This window comes from Hetaerina americana, unplaced genomic scaffold (genome assembly GCF_022747635.1).
Source record: "Hetaerina americana unplaced genomic scaffold, ioHetAmer1.1.p SCAF_3, whole genome shotgun sequence".
Taxonomy (NCBI): Eukaryota; Metazoa; Arthropoda; class Insecta; order Odonata; family Calopterygidae; genus Hetaerina; species Hetaerina americana.
The window spans coordinates 39,154,661-39,170,682 of NW_027286874.1; the positions used below are offsets into that span (position 1 = coordinate 39,154,661).

At 40.3% G+C, this 16,022-nt stretch overlaps 2 protein-coding genes across 2 annotated transcripts in view; both read right to left on the reverse strand.

Moving 5' to 3' along the window:
• The window catches only part of grh (grainy head), a 448,313-nt gene extending 444,437 nt beyond the window's left edge, over positions 1 to 3,876 (reverse strand). The window contains exon 1 of the mRNA XM_071587167.1: positions 3,780 to 3,876. Coding sequence (XP_071443268.1) covers positions 3,780 to 3,856 — 77 coding nt within the window. The 5' untranslated portion in view covers positions 3,857 to 3,876. The remainder of the gene's footprint in view (positions 1 to 3,779) is intronic.
• Positions 3,862 to 5,302, reverse strand: LOC139690001 (collagen alpha-1(I) chain-like). The gene is made up of 2 exons (XM_071587168.1): positions 3,974 to 5,302; positions 3,862 to 3,879 (listed from the first exon to the last, which is right to left on the reverse strand). Exons 1-2 carry the CDS (start codon positions 5,300 to 5,302, stop codon positions 3,862 to 3,864), a joined length of 1,347 nt encoding a protein of 448 aa, XP_071443269.1.
• Positions 5,303 to 16,022: the final 10,720 nt, after the last annotated feature.

Genomic DNA, 16,022 nt, shown 5'->3' on the forward strand with positions numbered 1-16,022 from the left:
CGCCTGCCCACCCATCGCCACTCCTCGCCACCTCCCCACCCCACGGCCGCCTCGCTCGTCTCGCGACGCCTAAATGTTTTCTCGTCATTTTTTTTATTTACCTCGTTTTTGTTTAAGTGCCGGAGGTGAGGCATTGATAGTCCCATGAAGTAGCCATCGTCACAACGCCGTCCCAGCGAGGCCCGGCACTGGTCCCGAGTCGCCTTCTCCCGATGCGTCTTGTTTTCCAATCTTTTCGTTATTTATGGATAATAAAACCTTGATGAAAGCATTTTTTTTTGTTCCTTACCGACGCTAAAATTAATGCGCATACATCTCCAATAAGTAATTCCGCGTTGAGAACAGCAGCCAGGGAAAAGCCTTGAGTTGAGAATCCACAGCGTATTAATTTGTGATGGTAGTATCCCAATAAATTAACTCGAGAATTTGAGAGTTGGTTACGATTTTCACCGCTGGTGCTAGTGAAAATTTCAAAATTTTCAAAACGACTCATTTCACGCAGAGCACGTAAAGCCGGATGGATACCCATCCATATACACAGGAATGCAATACACGTCAGATCCTTGTTATTTTTCCCACGTGGATCTGTTTCTGTTTCTCTAACCGGAAGCGGAAGAAGGGAAAACAAGCTGAACAATGAGTGAGGCTGCTTGAATCCTTTTCCAATCTTCCATTATTCCCACCTATGTTCATCAGCATTAATGCAATCACCCGACCACATGCACTCAATCACATCTATTTACAGGTAATTCTCCCGAGGATAATGGCCAATACTGAGCAGATTGAGCACTAGTAAATTCACTATTTTGGTCAGTTGGTTTTTCCAATTGCGTTTGCAATTTTACTGTTGCCCTAATTAATTTTGCAGAAGTTATTCTTTATGTTTTAGCGGAAAGGAAGGGTTTGTAATGTTGCTTAATAGATTGAAACCACTGCATAGAAACTTTCACCGCGTGTTCAACTTAAAAATCTGAATCTGGGATTGCATTCGCAAGGTGTGTTACGGGAATGGGGTAGCTATTTGTATAGCAGCCATGAGTACAGTTTTAAATCGCTGAACAATTTTTCCCCGTGAGACAATACCCTCACGAAATAAAATTGTTATATATATAACCATACAAATTGATGAAATACTATGCAAAGTTCAGAATGAATCCACGTAGTCCGAGACGAGGATCCACGTTCGCAAGACGAGAGCCCATTAATTCGTAGAGGAGCACTGAGCTTTATAGGAATTTATAATGTAATGTATAATGTACATTTATAATGCAACAATTGAAAACCGTCTATCACATCAAATAGAAACCGTAATCTCTCTCGGATGATTTTTTTCTTATCGTTTTACCTCATGAAACAAATAAGGCTCTGATAGGTTTTAACAAGTTCTGTTATTAAATTTTTCATATGAAGGAGATGAGTCATACCATATTTTCAATATAACTATTCCACCAGGACAACATTTTTAGCACGATTGTTCAATCAGCGTAAAATGAAACAAGAAATCCTTTCCAGAAGTATAAGGTGAGCAGGCATTTTGAGCAAACGTCAGAAACTTTCCTGAGGAGCGACCTATCCAGAAATCCTGTGTTTGAAGTTAGGCTCATAATGCTGAATTTTCTAACCGCGCAAGCTGAGAAAATGTGGGGAAGATACGTTCGATTAATGCACTGGGAGTGGATAATTTTTCTTAAAGGGAAACGTGAGCGAATTATGATACACCATTTAATACCTACCAGAAGTAACATAAGAGGATTGGCAGTCATTTCGTAGCATACTCTGGGAGAGAACGCTGTTTACCTAACATTCTAAGTGTACCTGCGGCAGGATGAAAGGCGGTAAGAGGTGCTGATGATCTTCAACTAATGGTGCGAGCACGCGGACAAAACACGAACGAATATTGCAGAGCCGGACGCTTAAAAAGCAAGGCAACCAGGGAATTGGCAAGTGCGGCCGAGCGGCAGTAATGATGCGTCCAGATTACTCGTCATCTCTTCAAATCCAGTGTCGAATAACGGATGTTTACTGCGGAAATGAATCACCGCAGCTGCCCGAGGAATTGGTCGAACCATTGTTTATTCGTCTTTCATCCTCCCTCACTAGTGGACGTGGAGGGAGAGAGAGGAGGGTCCCTCCTTAAACAAGACGTTCTCCCGAGAGAAGGAGAAAAGACAATGGAGCCGGGGGCTCCTTATTGGCGCTTCTCCCAACGGCTCCCAATTTCCGTAAGATTATTGCTCCTTCTCTGCTACTCATACCCTCACCTCTCTTTCTGCAGGCGAATGAAAAAAAATGCACGTTACGAGCAAAGAATAGGAGCACGCTCTTCGTCCCGCTGAAGAGCAGGAGAAGGGGAGAAGGTGTTGCTCCGCTTTGCTCCTGCTCGCCCACTCTCCCCACTTAGGTATCCGTCTAGGGAACAAATCGGCCGTGAAAAACCATAATGCTCGACTCATTGGCGCTCCGCAACGGCTTTAGCTGGTCATCGTCGAGTCATAGGAGGGTTTTGAGTTATGTAACGGAGAAACCGACGTCGGTGGACGGGGAGAAAGTTGATTATTTAAATTGAAATGTTACACACGAGATGCGGGGATACCGGCGCCGCATACCGAAACGTGCTCGGGTCTTTCGATTTGTTTTCTTTCCGTTTGTGTGGGGCAAATAAAGATTCACGCTGGGTAAGGGAGAGGAAGAATAGACTGCAACGGTATCAGTATTTACGGTCATTCTTCGAGGACATGGAGAATTGGGCATCCGGGAGCTGTGAAAACATTGCTGAATGCGGAATTTTACCCTACCTAGTTGGTCATTTTTCACTTTAAAATACCCATAAGTTCTCTCTATATTGTCAATGATTTTACCTCAGAAACACGGAGTCATACTACAAAACAACTCTGCACCAAATAAGCAGCTGCACAACTGTAATCTTAATGTAAACTAAAATAGCATTCTTTTAGATTAAATTACCATTGCATAAATCTACAATAACATGATAACACTAGCATATAATCGTCTTGTTGGCTTAGCAGCAAAAAGAAGATTACGTGCTTGACCCAATTTTTCACGTGGAAAGTACTTAATACCAGAGGAAACCAGCAAACTTAAATCAACAAATCTAACTTATATAACAGATGAGTTTTATTTTATAGGGTTTCATTTACCACGATTATCAGGTTGAGAGTTTCTTGATTCCCTGATGTTTTTCATGTGACCACGGACGTTTATGGAGACCCAATTGAATATAATATTTATGACATAACAATAATATAACAGTCGTTTAATGAAGCAATAATTACGATTATTGAACCAAAACGCCATTCTAACACTGATCTACCGCTAGTTTCACACAATGAGCCGAAACGTTAGTTTACCCTTTCATTAAATTTAATAATAATGAATGGTGACAAATGTAATGGAATTTATCGACGGTGTCATAATTAAACACTTAGTGCATAATCTTCAAACGCTCTAGCGATGTTAAAATTTCAAATTACGTGCGAGTACATATATCTCTTCATCGTAATAACTGTAATAAATTTGTCATTTGAATTAGCTGACCCAAAAAGCTTTGATGAAATAATTACAGCCATCACGCGCTTCAATGTTGAAGTTTCGCACAACATCAGGAAAAGACTCAAATTATTCGAAATGCCCCGATATCATGTTATTTTCTCATATCCTGAAGCCATTCCCTGCCTAACGGACTCCATCCCTGTATTTTAGCGCCATCTCCCAATCGTGGGAAATCTCTTATACCGCGTGATCCGTATGAAACCACTCACCCCAAGCTCTGGTTGAACTCCTCCTCGGAGAGCACGAGGACCGTAGTCACGATCTGCTGGTCTCCTCCGCCGTGCATCACGCTCAGCACGCTCCCACCGTCTGTTCCGTCGGCTCCGCCCCCCAACACCAGCACACCACCCCCTCCCTGACCCCCGTATCCCAGTCCGTCGGCCATGGCGATGTCCACCTCCACCTGACCTAAGGTCAAGGCGTCGCACAGTTGCTGCTGTTGATTGCTGCTCCTCTGGATGACGGTCCTCTCGAAGGGAGGCAGGCGGACGGCAGACTGCTTGCCGACGTCCACACCCGCCGCGTTCCTCACCACGGAGGAGTGAGCCCCGAGACCCCCGAGGCTCGGAAGTCTCCCGGTGCGACCACCGCCGACCTGCATCGGGGTGCCCAACCTTGCACTCCCGGCGTCCCGGGGCCCCTCCTGACCCATCCTCTGCATGTCTCCTAGGCGAATAGACTCGGTGACTCGTCCATCAGGGCCCAGGACAACCACCACACTGTCATCCCCAACGTCGCCCGATATGAACTCGTCGCCACCGTCGGTCATCATCGTCCCAATGTGGACGTAGCCACCGCCCGGGAGGACGCGGCCCCGCTGGTCCAGGGGGTCCCCCTCATCTGGCATGAACTCCTCAAGTCCCACGATCTTCCGGTTGTCCCCGCTTCCGCCACCGATGACGAGAACCGAAGGGGGATCCCCCGCAGACCCTCCGCCGCTGCCATTGCCCCCACTAACGAAGTGGCCCCCGGGTGCGGTCACAACGCCTCCGTCTGTAGTGGCAGGGTCACCGCGCGCGGCGTACGCCACGCCCTCCACCGTGACGTCGTGGGTGCAGTCCATCGTGTCCACAGCAGTCAACGTAGTCAGCTGGTTGTCCTCGCTCCCGGGGGGTGCGTCCCCTCCCTCACCCCACGGGTCCTCCACGCCCACAGCTCCCGAGCCGGGACCCACTCGCTCCACCACCATGCCCTGCTCGTCCACCACGGAGTCGGCCCCCACCACCTCACCCTCGCCCCCGTCTCCGCTGAAACTCGAATAACCAGTATGGCTCCTGGGAGTAGCAGGGTCCCCTAAGTGGACGGCTTCCGGGGCATCCTTGAGATCCATACCGGCTCCTCCGTCTTCCTCCCGGGTCTTCAGGGCTCCGCCCCCGTCCACCCCTCTGCGCTCTTCCTTATTTACCGCTCCCGTTCCCCTGGTCATCCCGTTACTCGCTGGTTCCCGGGCCGCGGGAGAGTCGGGGGGTGTTCGCGTAGGAGGAGCCTTGAGGCCCCCCGACGGCGTCTCGTCCGCCTCGCCCGCGAGGGCGGCCGCCAGGCGGCGGTCTGAGTGCTGTGGCGGTGGCGTCGGTGACCCAGCCACCATCGGCTGTGGGCTCCCGGAGTCCGAGGACGGCGATGGCTCTACGGCCAAGGAGCAGACGGTCGGCCGGGAGGATAAGGCCGATGGGGGTCTCATTGACGAGGGCGCCTGGCGTGCGAGGCGGACCCCCCCGCCCCTCGAAGGCATCTCCAACTCTTCCTGCCTTGCGAAACCCTGTGGGGTCCTCCAGGAGCTCGGCTCAAACCATCCGGGAGGGGGGCTCGTTGCTTCCGGGCGTCACGTCTTGCGTTGTCAGTCAGGATGTGGGAGGACCACAGGAAGGGGCAGCGGGACGTCGGTTGGTGGGCCTTCGGGTCTACCTCTCGTCCCCTGCCGGATTCGACTTGGATATCGTGGGCGAGGGTGTGCGCGAGAAATAAGGCGCGCTGACGTCAGCGAATAAGGATGCAGCGGCCCGACCTTAGGGTGAGCGCGGGGGAGGGAAGATTGAATGTTACGCACCACGAAGTGTCTGCCGGTCGGGTTTCTGTGCCTTTGGCTATTCGGCGTTGGAGGAGCGGCCGCGTTGGGCGAACACAGATGCCTTGGAGGCCCCAGGTGCTTCTCCTCTCGAGGCGCCGTAAAAACCCACTTTAACGAGGGCTAGAGGGTTTGTGGTGGAGAAGGGGGCGTCGAATGGGTCAGAAAGAGAGAGTGGCCAGCCCTTTTTGGTGGTGCACTAAAAGGCAGTCAAAATGAGTCGAAGGGAGGGCTACTCGGAAACAATGAAAAATAAGATTCCGGGAAGGTGGGCGAAGGGCATCGGGATGGCGCGGGAGAGTCCCATTCCTCGCCGCCACGCTACAACACTCACTCGACGCAATAAACACACCAAGCGCACAAGCTGTGCCCGCAACTGATGCCCAAGACGATGCACGCCTTGAGATAAGGTCTAGATTGCTATCATGTCACCTTTCCAGGCCCAAGGGAAGTCCACACTGAGGTCACCTGAAATTATTAATGAGAACGATAGTTAAATTGATGTCTATGAAGTGTTCGACTCTTGCGCCATGAGATAATTTTCCTTGTTTCGGGAGGGAAAGTGATATTTTATTGGAGTTATCGATCGTAAATGCTAGCCGAGATTTCTTGTAGGATGCTACCCTGCTTTGAGTTTTACACTTGCAGACTCAACCATCATGTGCTATTATTTTTGGAAATAAGGAACTTTGGTAAGAGTTTCCAAATTATTAAGGCAAACTTCTCGCGCGTATTACGCGTTTAATTTGTTCCAATAAAATAAAACCGCCAACGAAAGCGAAGGATAACTGAACTCATGTTTTCAGGTACTCCCGGAAAACTTATTTTTATTAACAAAATGACCTTACGAAAAGTTTTTCAACCCCAAAATAGTCGCATATAATGTCTAGAACAAAAGCAAATATTGATGCAATGATACTTACTTCCATTTAATGGGTGATATCATTAGAACGAAAAGAGTCATGAAATTCGGTGGGGAATAAAATAAAATAAGCTAGGTTCGTAGAAAATGAAGCTTTAGTTAGCCAGTCAGCTAAGGGGTTACAGTCATCGCTGTGCCATTAAAAAATGAGTATGACAGCTGAGGAATGAGAGCCAATGTAAACAAAATCAAGGTTATGAGGTTTTCAAAGAAGAGGAAAGTAAAGTTAAACGTTAAAATTGGAGCGCAGCAACTAATGTGGGTGAAATATCTCCGTAACACGAATAAGTCTAGGACCAAAATGGTCACTATACTAGGAATATCAGAAGAAGAATTGCGTTTGGCAAAGGAGCTTTCAAAAGGAGGCAATCGATGACGTGAACGTTGAGGAAGGAAGTTAAGATGAAACCAGTGAACACTTTGGTATAAAGCATGGTTTCCTACGGCTCGCGAACTTAGCTAGTGAGGCAAGATAAAAGGCGTACGAGTACATAGGGTGATTTTTAGGTGTGGATGTGCATTAGTATGGAAAAAGGTAAATTAAAAAGATATGAAATCCATCAAAGAAGCACTGGGCATGGTGGGGTAGGAGAGAGCGTTGTTGGGAGAAATTCAAAGGAGACAAGTAAGATGGATTCAAACCATTTTGATTTGCGATGGAATGCTTAGGGCCATGATAGAGCGGAAGACATTAGGCAAGCGAGGAGGGAAAAGCATAAGGATGATGGACGGAATGAGGGAGACAGGATGTATGTGGAATTGAATAAAGTTCATTGAAGTGTCAGGTATTGTCTCGTTACGCAAGGCCAAGAAATGTAGGAGTGAACGATTTGCTCAACCTACCCTGAACAGTGAATTACTAAATAATAAAAATCATAAGGATGATATGGATCGGTGTTTGAAACAGAGAAAGCGCATTCATAAATTCGATGATTAATAACTTTTTCCTCAATAAAATGTACTGTAATTTGCTGTTATTGATGGGGTAAAATGTATCTTTTGAACAATATATGATTCAACAACAATGATTCGACAGATGCTGATTACATCACCACATCATTAAAAGAGGCATTGACCCAAGAACTTTCTGAAGGACTTTTATACAAAACATAGTTCACGACCTTCAGCCAGTTTTATTGGACATAAATACCAATTTTGATTATTGCTCAGGCAATTATATTTAACGGAATTTGAGTTTACAGTTTTCTAGATCAATGTATTCTTTTAATGATTCATGGAGTAACACTGTCCACCAAGATCAAACTTCATAAACCCTAATATTTGTGGGGTATTATGTTCCAGTTTTAATGGCGTGCCTTTGTGGCTATCTTTATATAGCACGAAAGTATATAAATACGTACGTTTATCCAACGGAGTGAGTGCAAATTCTCCAGTGCCATATCAATAAAAACGAGAAAATAGCAGCTAACACAAGCGGGTTTTCAGGGCACCATGAGCAATACAACCTTTGCCCATATTGAATTTTATTAATTGAACAGTAAAAGATTTGTTATACTAGTTGAATGATGTCATGGACAGAGATTTTGTCGGGAAAAAGAAATTTCAAACTGATTGAAATGAAAATTCATTCAATGCATCTCAATGTTCAATACCTTTTCATCACAGCTCCTACTGTAACACTTAATAATGGTTTTATGTTGATTAGATCTCTTAATATTTTAAAGCCTATAATTATCCTTCAAGAAACATTTCAATGCATTCTCCGTATTCGACGAATATATCCCTTGTGTTTTTATTCTGTAGCAAAATGTGAATTTTATGAATCGAAAATATCAGGTTGAAGCAAAATGCCTCTTTGGTAATTTCGTTGACTAAGTCCCGTCTGTTCCAAAAATTATGACGTGTTTTAGTGTCAAGTATGATATAAAAAACTATGTAGCCCCATGAGAAGCATAGGTTTTAGATGACACAGGATCACTCGTATCATCATAATCATTCACTGGACAATAAAATATAACCTAATACCACTTAGATACATCGATCTTAATTTTTTTATCGGTAAATATTCATTTTTGTTCCATTAAAGAGAGAACTATTGAAAGGTAAAATATTTATTTGATATTTAAGGAGTAACTTTGGAATTTAAAATTATGAGATATTTTAAAATTAGTGTGCTTGATCAATGAAAGAATTTTAACATACGCCTCTAAATAGTCACTGAACCAATACAATTTTTCTTACTATAATCATATAAGTGAAATTTCATTGCTCCATTATATTTTCTTGTACCATTATTCCTGCTAAAGATTTTAAAGCAACAATCAAAATTTGATTTCAGCGGGAAGTACTCAAGATAAACCACAGGAAAAAATAAGGAAACATAATTTGCATACTACCTATGAAAATTTTCATTTTTAGAGAAATAGAATAAACTTTAGTCATCGACTAAAGTGAAAGAATATATTTTGCCTTGATTTACTATTTTTCCTGCAAAAGAAATTTGCTAGTGAAAAGCACGTTATGAACGAAAAAAGATTACACCGTTTATTAGAATAGATAATTGGTGTGGATTAATTGAATCACAAATATCATCCAAAACGTTGATGGGTTTGTGTTGCACATGTATTTGCACAAGTAATTAAAGTAATCAAAACCGTAACTTGTTAAGCAAGTACTTACATAAATAAGGCATTATTTAAGATTTTAATAATTCTTGTACTCTAAAAACAACAGATCATGGTGATTTCAATTATATTACCGCAATTGATTTTCTATATTTCAGTTTTCTTTCAAAAAAGAAAATGTTCATAGGTTACATGCCAAATATTATCTTTTTGAGCAGGTTAATTTAAATTGTGAATAATTTACCATGATATTGTTTCAATGCGTTTTCTTTAGAGAGAAAGCCTCCATTTGCAAGACAACTTGGCACGCCAATGCTTTCAGTATCACTATTACTACTATACCCTTCAGCTGGAGGATTTAGATGATGTGTTTACTTACACAAAGCTTAACTCATGATAGTAAAAAGAATTTTCCTCAATCATGTTTACATTTAGACCCTTCAAAAATCTTGTGTCTCTTCTTCTTTCACTTTTATTCTACCATACAAAGTGTCTTTAGAGTACCCATCGTTTTAGAAACCTCACCACCAGTCTTATTTGAATTTCCACAACTAACTTTCTCTCGTATATTTCTTTATGACTTTCCCGCATGTTTGTCAATGTGTTCGATGTAATAATTTCATTTTTTCTAACGGATCTAAATCTCAAAAAATCCAATCCTATATCTCCAATCTTTAAAACTCCTGGTTTCCGAGACCGGTAGAAGATATTATTTGCATTCACTGTGAAATAGGGGCTGGCAAAATAGAATTTAACTTACAAGGTTTAAACATGCAGAGAAGAGCTTGCATTACACTTTCCTTCAAAGTGCAATTTTGTTTTATAGTGAAGAACTATAACTTTATATATCCAAAATATTTTATACAGACACGGTTTAGCGGTCAATGAGATCATCAGGTTGACCTAAAACTAAGTTCAGTTAAGTTTGCAAGAACAGTTAAATATCTTAATAGGTTAATTTGCTAAGAGGAAATGTAAAAATTAAAAAAATTTCTGAAAGGGCACGGTAACGCAGGGAGTAGTTTTCTGAGCTGAAGAGTCATGGCTCGTTTCTGGATGACGTCAATGCGCAATATTAGGTTCATGTAGTTGTGCCATTTTTCGGGTATCAGATCTTCCTGGGAAACCAAGGAACAGTGAGAACGTCGCCTCCATACCCTGATATGTAAATTTCACACACCTTTGGGCTCCGAGGTTCGTAACTTCTACACTCCCCTATCATACTAACCTTGGGGTATATTTCTGTGGTGAGTGGTGGATTTAATTGTAATATAACATCTGAATAATAAGAAATGAGGAAGTGATGATTAAAATGGAAGAGGGAAGAAAACTGCAGAGAGAAGTCAAAAAGAGAAAGACATCCTGTTTGGGGCATATTTTACGCCAACATTGCTGGCTGAGAAAAGTCAAAGAGATAAAATTTGAAGGTAGTGGAAGAGGAAGATGGATATGTCTTTCATAATATGTCAAACATGACAAAAGTCACCTGAAAATGGAAGATGGTCACGACCGAATGCGAATGAGGGCAATCAGCTGAAACCTGCCGAAATACAGTTCCACTCGAGAAAGAGACCTCACGATTGAACATTCAAAAACTCATTCACACGGGTAGTTTAGTTAATAGGAAATTAAAAATTCGTTTAGTGCTAACCAATTTAAGACGCGTTGAGAATAACTGACGATACATGACAGAGTCGATTCGTATTTCTTATTTCACTCTTTATTCTTACAAAAGTTTTCCTTTCCATTTCAACACATATTTCCCAATGACTTATCATGTTCTCATTTTCATCGGCAGATAATTTTAAGGTACTATCAATTTAACTTTTTAAAATTAAATAATTTTGAAATTCGGCAATCAATCTCACATTAATTATTCCAAAGTTTATTTACTCCCCTTTGAGTATAGGTTTGCATGGATGTGCTGATGTTGCATGTGGTTTTGTTTTCTTTAACAAATGGTGACCTAACAATCCCCGCCACACACCCTTGCGGCTTGCAGGGTATTAAGTAGATGAAGATGTATATTTGGATTTATTTGCATTTTGCACACAGTTGGGTTTTAACCTTATGTATCAAACTAAATGACGTTTTTCACTTCATTGCTTCGGCACTGCTTTGGTTATGATTTAAAATCGGAAAATATTGGACACTAATTTTAATATTTTTGTTTTCTATCTGAAAAGATGATTTTAGAATATTTTCTACCGAATGGAGCTTTGCAAGAGAAGTAAACTCAACTTCTGCAACTTTTCTGTGTTGAGGGACACAAATTTAATTCATATAGTGTGTAGAAGCAGGAGAGGCGAAACAAACTAATGGCAACTATTTGAGAATTTACACTAAATCTAGCCACCTGTGATCTGACAGCGAAAGTGAATTGAACGACACATGCGAAGCACTGGTGTTGTGTGCATGCTTGACTGAGCTGTATCGTGTCTCAATTGTCTCAAAAAATGGTTAACCGCCTGAAATTTGAAATATAAGGTATTTTCGTTTTATTAAAACATCGGGTTAGCAAAAATTAAAATGAAATAAAATTCCGCACATACAGTTAGAGTAAAGCATTAAGTTTAGAGAATCAATTATTAACCTGATTCTATTTTGCACAGAGCTAATGGCTAATAAATGTTTTAGCTATATTCTAGGAGTTAAATTAAAATTCTGTTTCTTTCAAAAGAGAGTGTCATAACTTGCAGCAAAGCGACCGAGGAATTCTATTCCATAGAAGTAATCTACAAATCCCACTTCTCTTCGATTACAGTAAGAAATGCTTCCAGCACAAGAAACGAAGAACATATCAGAACCTCAAACCGCAGACATTCGTTTGAATCCAGGAGTAAAATATAGGTATAGAATTCATTAACGAGAGAGCGAATAACACTTTATAATTCACTGACACCCAAGAGAATGATATTCCTTGAAGGATGAATTATCTAGCTTATTTTTGCTGAAGGTTTCTCCTTGCCTCAGTTAATATCTGTGCAAAAAAACTTTTATTTCAGAATGTCAATAATCTTCATACTGGCTTCAGCTTTTGTGGTATTGACAGCAGTCAAAATAAGCAAGAAATTATTATATTGGATTGAAATTCGTGTATTTAAAACTGTTTTTTCAAGAATCGTGTTATTTCAGGAATAGTTTTCACCTACATTTGAAGTTTTAGACCGTACTTTTCACAGTATATTACGCGTATCACCTACTTATGCAATTATTAGTCAAATGATCAGCTAGTTGGAATTTATGGTTATTACTGTCCTTGAAAATATTATTTTTTTTTACGAAAATGTACAATTTTAAAGTCTCAGACTACCTCAAATCCCATTATTTGTGTATTTAGATAGTTTCACGTAGTTGAAAAGTAATTTCACTTATTTAGGTGGTTATTTGCGTAGTTAGATTTTCAAATCATCATCATACTAGTTTCTCCATTTATTTGGATTTTATATGTACTTCCTAATTTATTGCGTCATTAAGTTACCTATATGTACTACACGTTAAGTGAAACTATCAAACTCTTTCTACTGTGTAACAATAGTTTTCTTTTAAAGTTCACCAGATATTCAAAGTCTACGTGAGCGTACAAGCTTGAGCTATGATAGACAAACCGCAAAGTATAAACATGTTAGTTTTAAAAATTCTTCTTTTAGTTGTATTTATTAAGTAGCTTATAGCAACCTGTTCACTTAGAAGTACACCGTCAAAAGAACATTTCCTCAAAGAGAGGAAACAGAAATTAAATAGCATTCCATAAAATTAATTGTAGAAAGACCAATGGTAGTCCTGCTGATATTTCCGAAGGTTTTTCCAAGATTTACTTTGAGAAGGCTTTATAATATTTATTTAAAACTACTTTTTCATTCCAAGACAAAAAAATCGTTATAGTTTGTTATAGATAAGCCCCAAATGGGAAGTAGAACTAATAATAATAAATTGTTGATTGACTCATAGGCTTTGAATTTTATTTTTAAAATGGTAAGTTGTTAATAGAACTCGTTGATGCCAAAATGCTCGGATGAAATCAATTTTTAACCGCACGTCAGGGCATCTATCCCAATGAAATGTAGAAAAAAATTGCATAATAATTCAAAGCAATAAGAATCACTGGCACTTTACATGATAAAGGAAAATAGTTATTACATTTAGTGTGTGTATATATATATATATATATATATATATATATATTACTTACGTTATATACTTAAATAACACGGAACAAGTTAGTCTCTGCGATAGCAAGTGCTTTAAATTTGTCATCAGAAATCCTAACGTAATGAATTTAACTCTCAACGTTTTCCCTCAATACATTCCTTTTTATTTTACCTTTTTTCTGATAACTTCATCGTTTTGCCTGAAGTCCTCTTTGATGCTCTATTTTTTTTATTTTTCACTCAATTTATTATTTTTATTCGAATAGGTTATTATTACACTCATTTACTTCTCTAACTTTTCATTTTTTAATTTCCCCAAATTAGTATGTTGTTTATTTTTAATATTATTCTAAATACAAAGCTTTTCTTGAGTTTAGTTCTCATAGCATCAGTGGTGATTTCGAAGGTAAATACGAACACATTGCCATTTTAAAATAGGGGTAAAACGGGTTAACAAAGATTCAACATAAGAATTATACTAATTGCTGCGCGAAATCATGATTCAGTATGAAGAAAATCGACATCATTTATTCCAAGGAAATTTTGAAGGAAGTTATACTTTAGCTTTAAGAATATCAAAACAGTCGGTACTATGATAAGTAGTGTGGATGTAAATGTATCGCAAATATTGAAAGATGTAATGCCATGTAACTTTATCTAGAAGTTATTCAATTTCACTCAGTAATTAGTACGAAAATAATAGGCACATTAATGGATAAAAAGAGAACAATGGAAAGGCAAGGTACATTTAGAGACCAAGGATTATGCTCTCAATATAAAATATACTTTAAATATTAATATCAATGGGTTATCCTTATTTTATATCCGAGGTCTAGCCTGAACAAGGATCTACTTTAAGTATATAACCACTATTCAATTCGGAATAGAATAGTATTGAATTCAGAATGCAATCTCACTTACACTTTAATGAGTTGAAATTTGAATATTAGCTCCACTGGTTTTTTAGACAAGGTGATCAGTAAAATATTTTGTATTATCACTGATATTCAAATACCATTGAATGCCTAGTATTTCTGCACTATATTATGTTTTTATCTATTTCGTGCTTTAAATATAGTTCAAAACTGCATTACTGTAATAATGTGTTCCATATAAATGATTTATATTTTGATAACCAACCAGTCATCATTTAATAATAATTTCTATAGACAAATTTTTCCAGAATTTATATTAATTTTGGCGAAGAAAATATACACGGGCACTAAATCGATGACAAAAGTTGTAGAATTCCAATGTTGAGTTAAATCAGCAGAAACTGAACACGTTATGGATAGCAGCAAATGAAAAGAAGTAGTACACTATTTAAACACGAAAGGAAAGTGCTTGTATTAAAAAATATAGCTCTTTAAACAATTATGCATGTAAAATGAGACAATGTTCATGAGATAACATAAACCTCACATGCTATGAAAAGCATAAGAGAATATCAAAGCATCCGAGACAAAACAAAGTTTTGTTATATGGCGTACATTTTTAATAATAATCATGAACTGATTATGCTTAGGAACGTGGATCCATTCCTATTCCAGAGGTTTTGGAAGCAAAAACTATATTCCATTGTCTCAGCATAATAAATCTATTGCTTCCGAAAGAGGACATTTAAGGAGAAACAATTAAAAATTAATCCCTACTTGTAGTCCCATCTGTCTAGCCTTTATCCTCTGTCATTGTCAAGGACGCTCCAGTCATTGTTCACCAAAATAACCGTGAAGGAAAGAGTACAAATGATCTCTAGTTACTCAATATAAAAGTTCAATGTCAAGACGTAGACCTGGTTACAATGACCTAAGAGAAGAAACACCTCTACAAGGAGATTGGAACATCCGGATTTTTTTTTAATTTCCCACTCAGATGTATGGCCTTAAAGGAGAAACAATTCCATCAGGGGGGCTGGAAAGTTATAACCACATGAAGGGACTTCAGGTTGTAAGGGTGAAGGAGAGAGGTCGTTAATGGAGGTGTGGGAATGGGATGAGGGGGTTGGTGCGATGAGAGGGTGGGCGGGCTGTGGGCAGAGGGGTAGGTGGCTTGGATGGCGGATGGGCAGGCGGAGGGAGAGGAAAAGAGGATCGTCTGGGATACCTGCTAGGAGGAGTGACGAGAGGAGGAGGAGGAGGGGGCACATTGGACGGGAATGAGTGAGAGGAACCCGTGAGAGCGGTAGATCAGGCCCATCCCCCGAGGGTGTGTGGGTTTGGAAGTCACTGGAATAAGGTTATCGGAATGAAAACGAGAGTGGTGCAAGACTGCACTTATCTCTCCCATTTTTTTCAATAAAAGTGTATGCTAGGCAAGAGAAGTGGAAACCAGCACTTTTGATGCGCAGATTGAGAATATTGTATCATGCACGATATTTTGTATTTTTTCTGCTGCTTAAGCAACCTGGAGGTTTTATCCGTGAACTCGAGCGAAGTTTAACGACACCGCATGCCAAAGGGCAATCTTCTGTGATCAATGGACTTGAAATCGTGTACACCACGATGGAAGTGTCACCGCGCAAACACGCGTGGTCGAGGAACGCAAGTTTGTTACTTTTGAGACGGACTGCACGCAAGAGATTGAATAGCCTTGCCTTTTTCCTTGGGTGAAAGGTACGGTCGCATGTTGCCATGGAGATGGAGGGAAGGGGAAAAGAGTGGGTAAGCGGGAGGGTGGATGAAACGTGCTTAAACCAGAAAACACAACTTATAAACATCCATATCCACGGA

Bases quoted from the DNA above. Each gene is read 5' to 3' on its own strand.
- LOC139690001 (XM_071587168.1), bottom strand. From the start codon at position 5,302: ATGCCTTCGAGGGGCGGGGGGGTCCGCCTCGCACGCCAGGCGCCCTCG.